General features: G+C 39.5%; 1 protein-coding gene across 7 annotated transcripts in view; it reads left to right on the forward strand.

Moving 5' to 3' along the window:
* LOC139465873 (PHD finger protein 14-like) overlaps positions 1 to 17,731 on the forward strand; it is a 28,532-nt gene extending 10,801 nt beyond the window's left edge. The window contains exons 8-24 of one of the 7 annotated variants that reach the window (XM_071247844.1): positions 244 to 355; positions 975 to 1,069; positions 1,505 to 1,553; positions 3,821 to 3,973; positions 4,594 to 4,669; positions 5,419 to 5,513; positions 5,623 to 5,719; positions 7,130 to 7,236; positions 7,662 to 7,766; positions 8,340 to 8,434; positions 8,660 to 8,791; positions 11,408 to 11,549; positions 12,672 to 12,920; positions 14,287 to 14,417; positions 14,967 to 15,084; positions 15,591 to 15,616; positions 17,031 to 17,218. In XM_071247844.1, the coding sequence (XP_071103945.1) occupies positions 244 to 355; positions 975 to 1,069; positions 1,505 to 1,553; positions 3,821 to 3,973; positions 4,594 to 4,669; positions 5,419 to 5,513; positions 5,623 to 5,719; positions 7,130 to 7,236; positions 7,662 to 7,766; positions 8,340 to 8,434; positions 8,660 to 8,791; positions 11,408 to 11,549; positions 12,672 to 12,920; positions 14,287 to 14,417; positions 14,967 to 15,084; positions 15,591 to 15,616; positions 17,031 to 17,130 (1,882 nt within the window). In that variant the 3' untranslated portion in view covers positions 17,131 to 17,218. Of the gene's footprint in view, positions 1 to 243; positions 356 to 974; positions 1,070 to 1,504; positions 1,554 to 3,820; positions 3,974 to 4,593; positions 4,670 to 5,418; positions 5,514 to 5,622; positions 5,720 to 7,129; positions 7,237 to 7,661; positions 7,767 to 8,339; positions 8,435 to 8,659; positions 8,792 to 11,407; positions 11,550 to 12,671; positions 12,921 to 14,286; positions 14,418 to 14,966; positions 15,085 to 15,590; positions 15,617 to 17,030 lie in introns of all 7 variants that reach the window. The other 6 variants (XM_071247838.1, XM_071247841.1, XM_071247840.1 and 3 more) reach the window with 6 other exon arrangements.
* Positions 17,732 to 18,810: the final 1,079 nt, after the last annotated feature.

Below are 18,810 nucleotides of genomic sequence, written 5' to 3' on the forward strand. Positions count from 1 at the left end.
ACGACTGCTGTTTAACAGTACTAAAGTAGGAATATCCATTCATTTCAAAAGCAAATCACAGGATGCCCTGTGGTCAACACTGCAATTAGCTGTGCAGACTGGGTCCTGGCTGTGTCATTTCCTGATTCGACCTGATTTTTACCATACCTTGTTTCCGCAAAGTTTTCAATGTCTGCGTCAGTTTAATCTGAAATGCCATGATAGAACTGTTCCAAGCAATAGACTTACTATTTTCTGTTCTAGATGGGTACACCTTGTGTGTGCTTTGTATACCCCTGGTGTGGCGTTCGGAGATGTTGACAAGCTCAGTCCTGTCACACTGTTTGAGATGCCCTATGTGCGATGGGGAGCAAGGGTGAGAGGACATTTTAGGAGAATATTGAACCAAATCAACTTCATTTCCTCAAGGAAATATGAAATATTTTAGGTCTTGTATCATACATGTATGTGCTCACTAGGGCTGTAATGATATCATCAATACTTAGGTACACAAGATACTTGAATCATCAGTTTGTGAGATCGTGATACGCTATTAATAGAACAGGAACTAACAGAATTACCTCCCATAATGGCAGAAGTAGCACAGCGCCACCTGTAAGCTTGGCAGAACACAAGGACCTGGTGGCTGAGGACGCGTTTACTAACTGTTACATTTAATAACCATCCCTTCATTTAAACCTGTTTTGTTCTTGTGGTTTTCTTTGTCAGAGATTTTGAGATGTCAATACATAAATGTATGTAGAAAGAGGTTTTAGAGCTGTATTTTAGTGATTTCAGTATTTCTTACTATTTGATGTGAATCATGATACCGGTAGTATCGTCTGTCTGTATTGTGATATGAATCGTATCACAAGATACCAGGTGATACTCAGTTATACTGCTCACAGCATATGTAAGGTTCACAGAGTTGAAAAAACTGTGATGAAGACGGCATCAAGTTGTGTGAGTTGTTGACCAACCTTGTGTTATTGCAGGAGTGTGCACTGTGTGAAGATGCACGGTTTTGCCGGACTGGAGTGTGTATTAGCTGTGATGCTGGCATGTGTAGAACATACTTCCACGTCACATGGTACGTACAGACACTACTGTTTAGGTCTTTGAACTCGATCCCAATCTCCTGACAAAGTGATACTATAGTGCTTTCTTCTTGTAAGGGTTGTAACATTTATGACATTAATACAGCTGAATATTTTTTGTAAGATGATAACAGCTTGATGATTTTCTGATTATTGAGGGGGCACAGGCGACTAAGTTGTCTGAAGCATCAGAATTCTATGATCGTGGGTTCGAATACAAGTTCGCCCCGATTATGTTTCTAGGTTTGTCAGCACCATACCCTTGCTTGTGTCTTTCACCAAAGTGGTAAACGTCACTTTGGGCTTTCCTCCCACATTAAGCTTACATGCTGGAATATAAAGGGAATACTGTTCAAAGTGGCATTAAACCCATTTCACTCACTCTGATTATACTTTGTTCTGATCACGGGTGGTTGTGTATGTTTCAGTGCTCAGAGAGAAGGTCTGCTGTCAGAAGCTTCACCTGAAGAAGTAATGGTAGTACAATTGTCAGGGTGGGATTTGGCCCTTCCTTGTTGCACCAAGCTACTTCACACCAGAACGTACACAGCATATTGAACCTGGTCAACCACATGCTTTCAGCAACATGTCAAGAATGTTGAATTGGGCCTTTGGACAGGAATAGATTGGCTTACACTTTCGTTAATATGAAAAGTAGAACTGGTGCAAAAAGGGCAATAAATCTCACTCTGAAATGTGTTTCTCAAACATCTGTTCTATGTTCACTATTCATAGCAACTCTTCCTTCTTCTATTCCTGCTATAAGCTTAAAACTCTTTTAGAGAATTTAATAGTTGTAAAGGAAATAAGCTTAACAAAACAAATTTATCAATTTCCTCTCCATTGTCAGTACTCAACAGGCTTGTGTGCCTTACGTTCTTTCATCACCTGTAAATACATAAGGCTGCTATGTGATGTAGTGGCGACACTCTAACCTGAGTAGTCAATATAGCCCTAAGCTGTTCTTTTTTTTAACCCTGCCATTGAGTAGGGGTGGGATGCTACACCAACTGTGCCATCTGATAAGTATCAAGATACCATACTTATGATCCAATACATATAACGATACTTGAATGTGCTCTTATCTGTGGTTTGTAAGCCATCTTTGTCATAGACAAGATGGCCAAATGCCTAGCACACTGATCATTTAAAGTTGGCAGTGTCAAATATGGGGCAGTAGATGAATAAATTTACATTTTCACCTGTAGTTTTCACTACAAATAATTGTTTGGTGTATCAACTATTAAAGCAAACGTTTTAAGGTAAGAATCGATATTTTATTGCTTTGTGTGCGTCTGATCTATACTTGTAAATAGGGATTTACCATCTAACTCAAGTAGGATTTACTATAGTTAAATGAAACTTGGAACGTGTCTTGCTTGGGGTGGGGCCAAATACAGAGGGGCATCGAAGTGACCTTCATTGAGGGTCAAATTCACAATTATAGGAGGTCAAGGTCACCTTCATTGAAAGTGAAGGAGCCTGGAATGGTCATTCTTAAGGTGGTTCTGCTTCTTTGTGTACTGAATCAAGCCTATGTTTGTTAGAGCTTATGCACCATATTTTCAACTAGAAATAATAAATTATGTGATTGGCGGAAATTAAGGGTCAAGTTTTTTTTATCTTTCATATTTTTTCTTATTCCATCAAAACAAATGGAAAACCCCAATGTATCCAATGGTTAATACTGCTCCCAGTGATCTTTTCATAGTACAACCGCCCTACTGAGAAGGCTAAAGGTACCAGTCAGCTAGCAGCGTAGTAATCAGTGTTTGTGGAGAGAGACTTTGAGTTGTGCTCTCACTAGAACATACCACTGGTGGGGGATATGAGTATTTCATGCTTATTTTCATCTGATGTGACCTGGACATTCATTGGTCGGAGCACCAAGTGACACTCCTTTTTCTGAAAGCAGTCTGTGGCTTGAGTTATTGGTAGAAGTTGCACTACAATGCATTGTGGCCCATTGCAATTACAGGTGACAAGGTAGCTGTGTCTAGGTGCTGCTCCCTATTAATGATTTTGATAATCACTTGTCGCTACACAGAGCTAAGGGCTGTCTCGTGTTTTTTCTTATACATCCCCGATCCAAATCTGCATCCCACTTACGTGCGTTATCGAAGTGCATACACCGTGATCTAACAAGAAATGCAACTTGATTCACTTTCAGCGACACTTGAGTACTAAAATATATTTAGATTCTGCAGCAATATGTTTACTTATCAAATTTGAAATTGAGCAAGTAAAGATTTTTGTATCTGCAAAGTGCTCAGTGATGATGGCCAAAAATCCGTACCCTCTCGATGATTCTAACCCGATAAGTGGATTTATGGAAAGCAGAAGTACACATATTTGAAGGTACACGTTTTAGGAAGAGTATTGTGTTGAGTTTTCGCAGGATTACGATTCGTGTACATTATGGCAGGGTTGTCAGTGCGGCATGTTCGTGCGGTATGTTCGTATGTTCCGTATGTGTGCGAATCGGGAATCTATTGGGAAAACGCTATGGAACAGCCTGTAGTTCTGTGTAGCGATTAGTCAAAAGGAAAATCCTTTATAGGGAGCAGCACAGATATATGGTTACCACAGCTAGTGAGAGGGAATGTAGTGTACATAAACCTGTGCTGTATTGATGATAAGTTGTTTCAAATATGCATTTCATTTTTGTCTGGTAATTGAGACAAGTTACAAGATTTTTTCCTGGTTCCTCTATGTTTTTTAAACCTTCCATACTTTCGTTCCAGGATATAGCTGACCCTTTTTTTGCTTACTGCAAACTCCATGCAGACAAAAACTCTGCTCGTGCGAAGAGACGCAACTGGCTTGCCATCCAGTCTCATGTCCGGCGCCACTCCGACAGAGTCCTGGAAGATGAGAAAGAAAAGGTGGAACATTCCGTTGAGTATACAGTAGGGTCTAAGTGTTTGGTGTTGTCTGGTGATGTCATGTAGGGCTGGGACCAGTCCAAATTTACTACCCGGGTACCCACCCACCTATTACCCAACCCTACCCGGGTACCCACTGTAGATCTCAGGAGATGTCTCAAAATGTCCGATTGGGAACATTTTTAGCATAGCCCTGGCAAAATATATTTAGATACACGTATTGAACAATCTGGTAATTCATACACTGAAGTTGAATTAAGTTATATCTTTATTCAACCATGAAAAATCAGAAGGAATGTGTGCAGTCAGAAAGAAATGCGAACATTATTGACTTGTAGTGTAACCATAGAGTTCTAGATATTTTTTGTCATTAAACAATATATCACTAGACTAACCACAGGTCCGGGTAGTCCTGTGGGTACCCGGGTCCTACTCAGTACCCAACCAACCCGGGTACCCGAGTTACCCGTCTTAGCCCTAATGTCACGTCTGAACTTTCATCTCTTTGCAGTAGTTTCCTAAAGCTAAGGTTCATCTATGAACATTGTCAGTTGCAATCAGAGAATCATCTTGTTGAATGTTGCAAGTTATGTATGTGTATGAAAGTCATAACAAATTGGTGATAATTTCAGGCAAGATTTCACAGGAAACTCAACAGACATCGACAGAAATATGCCATCGCGAAGTCAAGGCGTCCGCCTTCATGGGGTATGTTTGGGACTGACTGATATTGAGTTTATTAATGTACAAGTGTACAGCAATGTTTCAGCTAGCCATTCTCAAGAGAACTCTACAGTATAAACTTCTGGATGGTATTGTGATGGTGATATTTTCAGATTCCAAAGTGATCATTGTTACATGTGTATGGTTTGCATACATCCTGTCCACCCATGAAGATCCGGGTAAGAATAGATCTTCAACCCATGCTTGCAAGGAAAGGTGACTATGCTTGTCGTAAGAGGCTACTAACGGGATGGGTGGTCAGGCTCGCTGACTTGTGTGAGGCATATCATCGTATCCCAATTGCGTAGATTGATGGGCATGATATCCATCACTGGATTGTCTGGTCCAAACCTGATTATTCGCCGTCATATAGCTGGAATATTGTTGAGTGCAGCGTTAAACAACTACGAAACAAACAAAACATACATGCATATCATTGTATCCCAATTGTGTAGATTGATGCCCATGATATCCATCACTGGATTGTCTGGTCCAAACCTGATTATTCGCTGTCATATAACTGGAATATTGTTGAGTGCAGCGTTAAACAACTATGAAACAAACAACACATACATCCTGTCAAAGTCTGATTATTCTCTGAACATTCTTGCAAAACAAGCCTGATTTCATTGTATGACATATTAACTGTAGTCATATGAAACAAATGGGTGTTCTTAAACTTCTTTTGTGTTGTATGATTTCTTTTTTCATCAAATAGTATTGTTTTTAACCAGTGCCAACACAAAAGTTAGTGAGATTTCTGACCTCAAGCCCGTCAGCAGTAAGAAGAATGTTGAAAAAGGCTGAACTCATGGGCGTTATAACACAGGTGAGCCTTTTACATTCTTACAAGCATTTGTCAACAGAACACTTGTATTTGATTTCTGTGTACACATAAACTTGATTCTAGTGACAGCTCCAGTACTTGTTTGTTCCAGGTTCATAACTCATCCCATGGGCACGAGAAGCAAGAAACTCGGAAGAAGTTGCACATTGCTCCTGCTCTAACATCCGACTTCATAGGCTACTATCTTGGTAGGTGGAAGTAGTTACAGTTGTCTCCCCTGTGAGGTTTCAGGGTAAGAATTGGTACAAGCAACCTATGCTAGCTGTACCGTATGGATTCTGGGTTAGAAATGGTTCCAAGCAACATATGTTGGTTATACTTTAGTAATTTCAGGTTAGAATTGGTCCCCAGCAATCTATCTAGATCATATGAGGTGATAATTGGATCAGGTGATCAGGCTTGGGTCATATTGTGTCATCATAGCCTGATCATTGCTCACAATATCAGTCACTGGATTGTCTGGTCCAGACTTGATTATTTACAGTCCACTGTCATGTAGCTAGATTATTGCTGTTCTGTGACGTGAACAAACAAAACAGTTGTGTCTGAGGGGCACTGGTATATAAATTAAGACTCCTCTCTTGCATTTCCTCATCTTGTCAGTAATGATTAATAAATGCTACTGAGGTCTTTTGTTCATCTTACAAATGGCCATCACTTTTTTCTTATTAACTTCGTCTGCTAATGAGCCTGTGTGGTTTTGATTACTCTTGTGATTGTTGGGTAGAAATATGTCAACAGTTCACAGTTAAACAACTTTTAGCACAACACTTAAGTTTGGATTGGATGGCTGTCAAGGCTGCTGAGTGTTTGGATGCTTGATCACAAGCACAGTTCTCCACAGACTTATTGTCAGCATTCGGGATCGATGGCTACCTTATCAGCTGTCCTGTCCTACATGGGAAGCCATGGTCTCACATAACTTGATCTATTTTAACCTTCAAAGGAGCCATACTTTTTGTGAGACTGAGTGAATGTGAGTGAAGGAATGAACAATGATCCATAGTTAGGATATCATGAAGGTGACACACAGTCAATACAGTTCCACATTGTAGCAGCGATAGAAACTAACAGTTTTTGCCCACTAGTCCTTACAATGATAACATAAAAGAAAACCCTAAAAAAGGGCAAATTTCTACTAGTCCTTATGATACCTTACTGTTGGGCTGTTTGGCAAGGACTGTAGGACTGGTGCCAATTTCTAACGCTGTTGTAGCCACTTGATCCCTAGTTTCGTCAGCTGCTGTGACAAGTATGGGCTACTATGGAACTATTCTGCCCCAAAACTTCCCCAAAAGTGAGTGATTTGGGTTTATTGCTGTACTCGATGGCGTGTTCGCTTATTGTGAGAGGAAAGCCCTAAGTGATGCAGGTTTCAGACATTTACAACTTTGTTGAAACACATCAGGATGGGTATGGTGCTGACACACCTTAAAACATAATCGGGGTGAACCAGGATTCAAACCCACAATCATAGGTTTCCGGTGTGCCCAAGGGACGCCACTCTGCACAGCAAATTGCAACACCTTAGACAAGCTTTGATAACACATGAAGATGTAAATTGATGTAACAGTAAGTTCTGCTGTCTGTTTGTGTAGAGAGGAACGCTCGTATCGAGAACCTGAAGCAGAACATGAAGGATCTCCTCACACAGAATGATAAACTCAAAGATCAGGAGAAAATACTCCGCAGCCAGTATGATCAAGTAAGTACATTTTGCGTTCCAACTGTGTACTCTGCAAAGACTGCAAAACTGATCCAAATAACTTTTTGCATAAAATCTCCTATTTTATGTCTACATATACCATTCAGAAGAAGTTAAGGGCTTCCTTTCATATCGTTATAGTCAATCTGTCTTGCCATGACAGAATAACTATAGCAATATGAAACAATTGGGTGGTTCTTAACCTTTTTTGAGTAGTATATATGTCAACTACCTATGCATTTGGAAAGATAGACTTTAGTTATTGTGGTAGTAATCTTACATTATTGATATGATATCAGTGGCAGAAGCTCTGCTCTGTAGTACCCAGTAGATGACAGATACCAGTCAGGTTACATGATCTAGACGTTCTGGTATAAGCATGGTAAGGAAGCGACCATGGAGAAACTCTTGTCCCTGTGTTGCAGCTGTTTGCTGCTCTAGAGAAACACAAAGAGTCTACAACCAAGCTGAGAAAGGAAGGGGAGAAAATGTGGGATAACCTGTCAGAAACTGGTGGAAAGGTAACCATGGTAACTACTGTGTAAACATGTCCTTCTAAACACTCATTGCAGAGGCTGATGTTTAAAAGTGTGTGAATGATTTGAAGATGTTAACAAGGGTTTTACATGACGTGTAATGTCTGGGCATTCGATTTTATAATTTCCTGAAATGCTTGCAATTTTTGTTTCATACTAGTCATAACTGATGACAATGAATGTGCTAAGAAAATCTAAATTCAGACTGAGTATTGACAAGTTATAAAAGAAAATACTGACTGCTACTCCGCTTGTTGTTTAAAATAATTATATGTACAAACTTTCAGAAATAAATGAAACTTATATATTATTTTCATAAAATTGAAACTTGCATCACAATGTGTAACTGACATGACTTCACACCAGCCAGGTATTTCTGTCTAGTACTCACTGCAGTTCCAGTGTATTTGTTACTAAACAAGCAAGGCTGGGCCTGTCTGAAATCAAATTTAGAAAATATGTAGTGAGTCGTCATTTCTTGTTTCCATGTTTGAGGTTATATGATATCACTGTGGTACTTTTACATAATTTTGTAAATGTTGCAAACATAGTTTGGTGTTTTTCCAGAAAGTAAACATTCCTGAAATGTTTCGTCCAAAGAAGGTCCCTCGATCACCAACAAAGAAGGAAACGCCCAAATCTCCACCTGCTGTCATTCACAAGTAAGACAATCAAGAGATAGTTAGCTTCTGTTGCTGTAGGAAAGCCACTTGTTTCCTGTTTGGAAAGACTTCAGTGTTTATGGTAAATGACAATTACCGAGACATGTGTTTTGTGTTTTGACATTGAACTTCCTTGTTTGGATGGTGCTACAGGTAGACTACTACCTGGGAAAGTAACTTTGACCTAGCAACTTCTATGGATGACAACTCTGTGTGTACTTGTAGGTGCGGCATCTGTGTGTTGACAACAGACCAGCACCTGCTGGCCAAGTGTGACAGTTGTAAGAAGCACTACCACTTGGGCTGTCTCGACCCACCTCTCACCAGAATGCCCAAGAAGACCAAACTACAGGGATGGTGAGTACCAGTAGATCCTTTTCCTTGTAAGATTTGAGGCTTTCCTTTCTCTGGGAGTGTTTGTGTTGTCATTTCACAATTGGGACCAACCGTAAGTTGAATTTGATCAAATGCCTCAAAGAAAGTCTGAAAACTTTTTGTCAGAACCTGTTTTGTAATAGCTTTTGGTGAGAATGAAAACAAATAAGGAGAGGGCAGATGATCGATCATATTTTAAGAACAGTGGTGCTAAGGTCTTGTGAGAGTTATTTCCTGGCTATTTTGCATCATCTCTCCCTGTTTTCCTACTCATTTTTCTCCCTTTTTTCGTCCTCTTTTCTGCGACCGCCTCCGTGGTCTAGTGGTAGAGTGTCCGCTCGGAGAGTGGAAGGTTCGGGGTTCGATCCCCGGCCGCGTCATACCTAAAGACGTTAAATAATTGTACTTGTTGTTACCCTGTCTGGTGCTCGGCATTAAAGGGCTAAAACAAGTAGACTGGTCTGCTCGGAGTCAGTATACCGTGTCTGGGTGGGGTATTCATGTTAAACTGTGGCATGGTATCTCAGTGGGCTAGCACTATAAATCGGCATCAGTCCGGACTAGTACTAGCAGTCACACACATAGACACACACGTGCATGCACGTCGCTATATAAGTTTCCCACCTTCTGTGAAAGGCATTTAGAATGGTTCCTATATTTCCTACCACTTTTCTATCTGCCCTCTGCAGTGACGATGTGTGGACCAGGGCCCCGTTCCTCAAAGAGATCTTAGCGCTAAGTTGATTTTAACTCACTAAGTATGCGATCTTAAATTTTTGTTACGATCAGCCGCCTGTTCCACAAAGCAATCTTAGCTAAGAGAGTTGTAAGTTAAGATCAAAATGCTAAGTTGCTCCCGACCCACTTAGGATCGCTAAAATCGATCTTAGATATTGTACCATAACAACAAAGATGGTGACTTTTATAATGGTATGCAAGGAAATGCGTCGTCTGCTAAACATGACCAAGGGAGGCCACTCTAACTTTTGTATCTTCATGGCTGAAGTTTCTGATCTTTGTTAAGATCGGCTACTTAAGAACGTGTAAAGTTACACTTGCCCTAAGATCGCTTTGAGGAATGGTTGTAAACTTTAGCTAAGACAATTTTAAAATCAACGTAAGTCTTTAAGATTGATTGTAGTTACGATTACTTTGTGGAACGGAGCCCTGGAGTTTATGAACATTTTGTTTTTGTCACAAGGGATTAACTTCTGCAAATATGAGTCTACTATGGTGTGAAGTATACAGTCTGTTTGTGTGAAGTAGATCTTTACGTACAACCCAGTTCCAAAGAATCCAAACCAATTCCTATCCAATCACATATCTTTTCCCATGTCTGATAGCGTTCTTCAGAATGAAGTGTGGTATTCAGGCCTCAAAGTTTATTTTTTTTACCAAGTTGCCATATGGCTGCAAGTATTTTTTTCCTGGTAGCCAGTGGTAAAATCAAGAAGTCAAGCCAATAGTGTAGGTAGCCAAAAGCATTTGAAATGATCTTTTATCAAATAACTATTGTTGTATATGAGTGGAAACTATACTTGAGTTTGTTATTTGCATCTTCCCGAGGCAAGAGAGTTAACTGACTTTAAAAGTCCAGTTTCCACCCTTGCCGAACTAGGCTGGAATTACGTGGCTCGATCGTAGCGCCACCAGTGGCTATTACCTGTTATGTACCTTCTCAGCCTCTCCTATGGACCAATCACATTCCACCTCTCGCATCACTTGCGTTTGTTTCACACAAAATGGTGGCGCTGAGTCAGGACAATCTGATTGACAATCAAGATCTATATTGTGATAAAACGGGTCTTACATTGCGAAATGAATTAAATCAGGTGAGCACCTTGATTAAAAACATGAAAAGATTTGGAAAATATCTGCTGACGAGTTGGCGGTGCACATGCTTTGCAAATCCTGCAATCGACCGAAATCTGCACGACAGTTTTACGAACTATATTTCGATTTCGGTGCACGATTTTGGTGCGCGATTTTGATTTGACTATGCATAGACTCGTTAGTCCAGCCAAAATATAACTCCATAATACCAGCTTAGTTCGGCAAGGGTGGAAACTTGACTTTCATTGTCATTTAACTATCTTGCCTCAGGAAGATGGTTATTTGTGACTCGATCAATGATGCAATTTAAATTATGTTGCTAGGTCATATAGGTATATCCTTGCTTATCCAATAAACTATCAACTAAAATAAAATACTAATTACATTAATATTTATGTTTTTCTGTTCATTGTTGACTTGAAGAGGAATTATTTGCAAGCACAATTAGTAGCAGACATGTTTATTTTTGTGTCTACATATGTGCAGCAATAGAATTTAGTCGCCACAAGATATTTTTCAATGTAGTCATTTGGCTACTTCAGAATTTTAGACAAATTGAAATTTAGGTTGCATTGGCGACCGTTTTAGTCGCAACTTTGAGGCCTGGTATGACAGAATATGTCTTTGAGACAGGTCCTTGTTTTCAGAACAGGAGCATGCTTTAACCTGAAGCCTAACCACTATCAGGCTTACTATTAGAATGAGGTCCCTGAATCTATCTATTTTTTCTTTCATCATCGTTTATGCTGTGTGTCATGTGATCAGGCAGTGTTCCGAGTGCGTCAGCTCCAGCAGTGATGAGTCGGTGGAGAAGAGTAACGTCAATGTTGATGCTCCTCGACGCTTACGTGAAACCATCAAACAACCTCAGAAGTTCGTCAACATGCAGAGACTTGAGATGCTGAAGGTAATATCTGGCTGACAACTGACTCCCTGGCATGAAACAGCGTACCCTCTTGATGAAACAGTATGAGATTTATGGGGATGGTCGGTCCATGTGGGTTACACTTGTTCAACAAATGGAGGTACTGATACAACAGTTTTTAACCCTAAAGTTACCGTGAGATCTAGGTGACATGAAGCTTCATGGTTGTGTCTTAGGTGGTCACCTTCTCATTCACACATAATGTTGAAATAGGTTATAACATATATACTACACAAAAGAAGTTAAAGAACAACCGATTCTTTTATATTTCTACAGTTTATCTGCCTTTAATTTCTTTTGAGTAGTATATTTTTGAAGTACTCACTCAGGCTGTGGAATAGAAATGCTAGCATGATGAAATCAATTTTCTGATTTTGTTTTCATGACAAAAGATATATTCTTCTGAATGACATAATCAACGTCTTGTCCGTTCATAATCATTTCATTTCCGAGCAAAACTCAAAAAATGTTTAATATTGGCTGATATGTCAAATATTATTCTGAAGTGCCTTTGGCTACTTTTTCTTGATTCCATGGAACCAGTGTTGACTTAGCCTCAAAAGGGCGTGGCAGGGTGGATTGATTTCATTGCCAGAGCACAACTCAAAAAACGTTCAATATCTCTCCAAAAAATCTTGGCAGATATCAAACAGATCCTGAAAACATTTTGACTTCTTCTCGAGATTGGGTGGATGTCGCTTTCAGAGCAGAGCTAGAAAATCATAAAATATTCTTTAACAAAATATGCCAGGTTTATCAATTATTGTCCTATGTGGTGCCTTTATTTTGAATTATTTAGGAATATTTTCCCCTCTCTCCATGTTTGTGGTTGATACATGGTTGGCCTATTGGGCTTATAGTAAGAAAATGGAGACCGGGGGATATGTCATTTTCTGATGACTCTTATTTACAGACCGCATTTTCAGGGTTTTCACAGCGGGCATGTAAAAAAACATGATAGCTACGACTATAGTCATGTATATCCAACCCCTCTTCTGTCCACTGAAAATCATCTCATTCATATGTATTGTTGTCAATAAATTAATTTGTTTCGGCGAAGTGACATGTCTGATGGCCTTTGATTAAGTTTGATCTCACCAACAGTATTCCTTGCAGAAAGAGAAGAGGAACAAAAGCAAGAGTATCAAGAGGAGCAGCAGCAGCAGCAGCAGCAACAGCAGGAAGAAGAAGATTGTAGAACCAGAGAAACAGGAAGAAGAGGTGGAGATAATTCCTACTCCTGTACCTGAACCAGAGCCGGAACCAGAGCTGGAACTGGAGGAGCCAGAACCAGAGCCAGAGCCAGAACCAGAACCAGAACCAGAGCTGGGACAAGAACCGGTATTAGAACCAGTGAGTTGCAGACAGATGTAGTCAGTGGGCATGTGTTTAGAGTTTGTTTTTCCTCAGTACTTGTGTAGAAAATATTTGTATATCAACACTGAGAGCAACTTTTGTCAAGTGGCTGGCTTTGTTGACATTTTAGACTCTTGACTACATATCTAGGTGAGCTACAGACCACAGGGAATTGTAAGCACCTTGGGTATCTTGAGTTAGTGTAAGGTTAGGTGAGGTGAGGTGACATGGGGTTTAACGTCACGTTCAAGGTTATTATGCTTATATAGCTATAAGTGTGTGTGGCGGGCGGGATGGGCAGATGGGCAGGCAGGCAGGCAGGCAGGTGGATGCTCATGCTTGTACTAGATCGCACTAATGCCGATTTTAATATGAATACCCAACTCAGACACAGTATACTGACTTCGAGCCAAACTGTCCTTAATCCTGAGTGCCAGACTTGTACCATCTTTTAAATCTTTTGGTATGACGCAGCTGGGGATTAAACCCCTGACCTTCCACTCTCTGGGCAGAGGCTGTACCGCTAGACCACAGAGGCGGCCTCAGTTAATACAAAGACAAAAGGGAACATCTTATGTAAAAGTTATATTCAGACCTACATACATGGCTCTCACTGATGACTGCTTGTATATTATCATTACATTGTTGAAGTATGGGCAATTCGACAATGTTCTTCAAATGTAACAAATGTTGGGATAACACTTTCTTTGTAAAGTAAAGATTCTTGTACTTTCTATTTTCTAAATGGCATTGTGTATTCATAGCTTTAGGTCATGGGAGCCGTGCCAATCTACACTTGTCAGGGGGGTACTCAAAGTACGTGATCTAGACTACCACTTGTTGGACTTTCATTTTTGTGGAAGCCTTGGTGGCTGTGGGTTAGTTTGCAGACTTTGTGTGCTGGCAATAAGGTGCCTCACTCTGGCAAGTGTGGGTTCGAATCCTGGACAGGACTCAACCCGAAAAAGTACGAGAATCTGTACTTTACTTAGTTTACTAAGAAAGTGTTGTCCCAAATATAACATTTGTTACATTTGACTACTTTCTAAATGGCATTGTGTATTCAATATTCTTCAAGGCTAGATATGTATTCAATATGTTGCAACTTTTATTACTTAACCTCTAACAAGACAACTGAAGAACATATTGGATGCACTCAAATCTTGGTTACATTTTAGGCTGCTTACAGTTTTTCAATCCAGAATGGGTATGTTTGAAATTACAGAACTTCAAATTTATTATTTCTCTTCATCTTCACTTCAGGATTGCTATCATGTATATCTTGGCAAATAAGAAAATTCACATTTATGAAAGTGGTAGTATCAAGCAATTAAGTAGTCAGCTGGGTTTTTTCAACTATCAGCCACCAAAGAAGACCAAGATGACTCCCACCACTTCTGCCCCAAAGAAGCCTACAAAGCCTATAAAAGAAGAGGAGCAGAGAACTGTGTGTGTTGTGTGTAACCAACCTGGATCCAACAGCAACCTGGTCAGGTAGGCAACCTGTCCGTCTGCAGCCGTGGCAGCCATATTGGAAAACACACTGGACTATTTGGCAGCCATTTTTACTGAAACTAATGTTTTTATGTTAAGTATTGCTCAACATAATTATGTGTTTAAATTTGTTCATGCCATCAATATGAACACAAATCTATTCAAAGGCTCAAATTGAATTTTTGGCCACTACTCCAGAATTTTAGCAGATAAAGATATATGGGTAATATATGTAGCTTAATCTCAACTTGTTTTTTTCCATTTCAACAACACTTTGTGATTTGACCTTCCTAATAACCCTTGTGTTCACTGTCGGATCCAGTGGGGAAGCTCCAGGGCTGCACTTATTTCAGACACCGCGCATGTTAACTGCGCTCTGGGCCAAGTCGCTTCATGACTTGGGTATTATGTGCACCCCAGTTTTAAGATAGTGGATCTGCCCCTGGCTCTTCACCGTTTTGTCAACTTCTTTTATAATGTTGGCTTTAGTTTTTCTGCATATTTTCTTCCACTATGTACCTAAGATGCTTCTGACCTCCCATGTTTCAGCTGTGATGAGTGCCAGCTGTGTTACCACTTCCAGTGTCTGAATCCCCCCACCAGAAAGTCCCCCAAACCCCGAGGGTACACGTGGCACTGTGAAGCCTGTGACCCCACAGATGAGTCGGTCAGTGTCCACTCTCACACACCTCCTGTCATGTATACCTCTGTGAAGGACATTCCTTCTTAACATGTATTTGGACTTAGGTATAACTAGGACCTTGCACTAATGTATTCTGGCTTGAAGGGAATTTTCTGCAGTGTATGCATATATAAGAATATATAATCTGGAGCAGCATCTTAGTTTGTTAAAACTGATCAGATTTGGTACTGTTATAGATACATGTATTCATAACTATCGGACAAGGAACTTAACTGCAACAGTTTGAAATGATCTTGAGCATTACACAGGGAAGTAACACATTAACTAGGCAATAAAGTTACTTTAGGAATATGGAGATGAGAAATCTCTCAGCATTCCATCAACAAGACAAAACCCAGTAAGAAGCAAAAATTAGTTTCAACAGTAAAAATTTGGATGCAAATTTAGAGATGTAAAACATAATAAGGATATATTTTCCTTTGCTAAAAGTTTCACAATGTTTTTTTTCTTTTTGGTGCTGCTGCATGTAGACCTCTCCAGAGAAAGAGACACACACGTGTTGTATTATTTTATTTATCACCCTTATCAGCTATTAGACTTATTCTTTTATTCACAATGGTCAGGAAACCTTTAAAACTTGAGAACTATGGTTTTGAGCTGCTGTTGGCTGTCTTTGGTACTGTGTGGCTAGATACTGGAATGAGGTGGAAGCAGTACCGTGGGATATTGTGGCTGGGTTGCTTGGATTAATCCGTATGTCTGACAGATGCTGTATGTGCACCAAGTCACACCTGTAGCACGGCAAGGCAGGGTTGCTATATGGAGCCTGTTCACACCTTCACGCTTTCTTGTGGTGGTAGTTCCAAGTTTTTTATCTTTACAACCTAAGGTTGTTTTTGAAATCTATTGATTTTGGAAAGTGACAATTAATTTGGAAATAACTAAGTATGTTATGTTTCGGCATCCTGTAATACAAAATGATTGTGTTACTGACACATGATATTTGTTAGACTGATGGAGGTGAAATTATTCCGCGAACGTCTTCCCTGACCATTGTGATGACTGCTTTGTTACCGTTCGCTTCAGAGTTCCTCTGGCTTACGTTATGCGAAATTATTTACACTGTTGCTTTTCACTGGAGTTTGATTGTCAACTTGCAGCTTGGATGAGTACTTGTCTCTAGCTTGGACAGATCCAAATCTTTATGTCTGACTAAATAGATAATGGTATTTACAAGCAATATATAAATATCAGTATTTGTGATTATAAAACTCCACATAACAGGATCTTTTCTTATAGCCAGGACTTAAAATAAGAGCTTATGCTGTGAGATTAGGGTTCTTATCATGATTATGGAAATGTTCATGAAATGTGAACCATGAATAAATCTTTGGATTTGTCCATTTGTAATGATGAACTGTGGACGTTTTTCTCCAATATCTGTACTACTAACATATGTTTAGTATCATGAATTAACATTCATTTGTGTATGGCAAGTTTAGTTAGGTATGTAAAGTTGTCTTTTATATTTTGATTACGTAGTGAGGACATTACAATTTAAGTTTTTCATTATGTTGGAGTGAAATAAAGAGTTTTGTTTATCTTGTGAAATTTAAGTATATATTTAAATTCTTTGATGTGGAAGGTTTGTTACATAAATGCATTGAAATCCACAATTTTAATCTTTAAATGATTAACCCCATATACATGTGAAAGTAATTTAAAACTCTTATGCTTCAATTATATTTCTGTATATGAATTTCATGTATCAACCTCCTTGTAATATAAGGTAATGTATCTAATTAACATATTCAAGGATAATGCCATTGAGGGTAATTTGAAACACCGTCAATTAGCATCTTTGTTTTGGCCAAATAATGCTAAATGTTTACATTGAAAAGATGGAAGAATTTGTTTACAGTGAAAACATTATGGGATGTTAGGGGTTTATGTGGCTTTGTTTCTTGCAGGAAATGGACGATGATGATGAAGATGAAGGTACCGGCGAGGGGGAAGTCCACACGCGACCGTCGTCTCCCGAAGAAGTTATGGAACATGTGGAAATTGTGAATCTAGGTGATGAGGATGCTGATGTTGATGTTGAAGAGGAGGAGGAGGATATTGTACAGATTGACGACAGTGACTAACAGATATGACAATCCAGCATCCGTGATATGTAGAAATAATGGCCAACATTCATTAAATCAAATCAGTGTTTTAAAAGTCAGTGTAGGCAGATATGGCTGACAGCATCTTCCAGAGGCAATTATGTCCATTTGCCTGAAAACTTGGCTAACAGTTTCTTTCAATGACATGTTTTTTTGTAGTAGTGGCCAGCCTCTCTTTTGTATGATATATTAAGTAAATATGAATGTGAATGAGACAAATTTTAGATTATCTTCCACATTCTTTTGTTTACTTGTCCTTTGGTGGTTCTTGTTGTAGAGAAGTGAAAATTTGCTGGTCAGATTTATTTCAATCAGTATTGATGGTGTAAAATGTTGAAACGTGGACACATGTTACTGTGAAGCAAAGAGCAGAGGTGCTTCCAACACACATACTGTACTTGGATTACTTCCCCTTGCCTGACAGCCCACTCAAGGGTTCATGTACCTTCTGTTCAGTGCTTGTATATTTTCACATTAAATACTGTCATGACTTTTATGACATACATGGATATGCAGTTCTATTCTTGTTAATGTTAACACTGCTTGGTGGATTCTTGGTTTGGGCAGCTGAGAAATTGGTATGTTGCCAAAACATGCTATTGCGAAGTTTCTGTAAATAGTCACAACTGACGTACTCGGATGAGTGAGTGAGTGGATTAGTGAGTGAGTGGGCGGGTGATAAACGTTCTGTTTTGGTGGTCTTATTGAGTTATTCAATGCCCAGAAATTTCATTTTGAAATGACAGTGGTTAAATGGTAAAATTTCCTGCAAGTAATGCCCTGTAAATCCCTGGAAATCTGAAAACACATAATGTTTATCAACACTGCAAAACACAGAAGTTGTCAGTCATTTCCTAATGCACTCCCTCTCTCTGCCTGAACTCTGACAGATGTGAGAAAGACATGATACAATTGAAGACGTCACATGCTTCCATTATTCCAAGAGATTTACGGGCTTCGAATCCCATTTTATCTTGTTTTTCAGCCAATCAGATTACAGCACACACTCCAATTCTTTTTAGCAAATTGGGTTAAATGATGATTATGTGTCAGTCAAAAGGGACATGGAGGTTTCATCAAATGCCCTAGATGTATGTTCAAAATGGACCAGGTGTAGACATCAGGCCAAGAATATGTCAGATCACGATGAGTGGCTCCTCAACGACTGAGGATTTATATCACATTTATATCACGTGTCTTCAAAGATTATTCCCCACATCGGTACAATGTGTTAAGCCAATTTCCCATTTCCCCGCAGTGATTTTGCTGGAATATTGCTAAAACGGCGTTAAACCATACACACACACCCTAAGATGGAACTTGGTGTTTCCCAACTTGGCACTGGGCATTAAAAGGCTAAAACAAGGATTTGTCGGCTGGGAGTCAGTGTCATTTTTCTGTGTTGGTCTGTAAATCACCCCCTACAAACATCATTTAGAGAAAGGCTGGGCATATTAATGTTTGGAGGATGTTGATATTATCCTTCAGGATAGAAGTGTTTTTTGGCTTAAGGTCCAGTAAACCTACATCATGGTGGTGCATTGTGCGATGTCGGCCCGTTGTCGTTAACTTTCAAATTGAT

This window comes from Haliotis cracherodii, unplaced genomic scaffold, assembly GCF_022045235.1.
Source record: "Haliotis cracherodii isolate W230 unplaced genomic scaffold, xgHalCrac1.p SCAF_18, whole genome shotgun sequence".
Lineage (NCBI taxonomy): Eukaryota > Metazoa > Mollusca > Gastropoda > Lepetellida > Haliotidae > Haliotis > Haliotis cracherodii.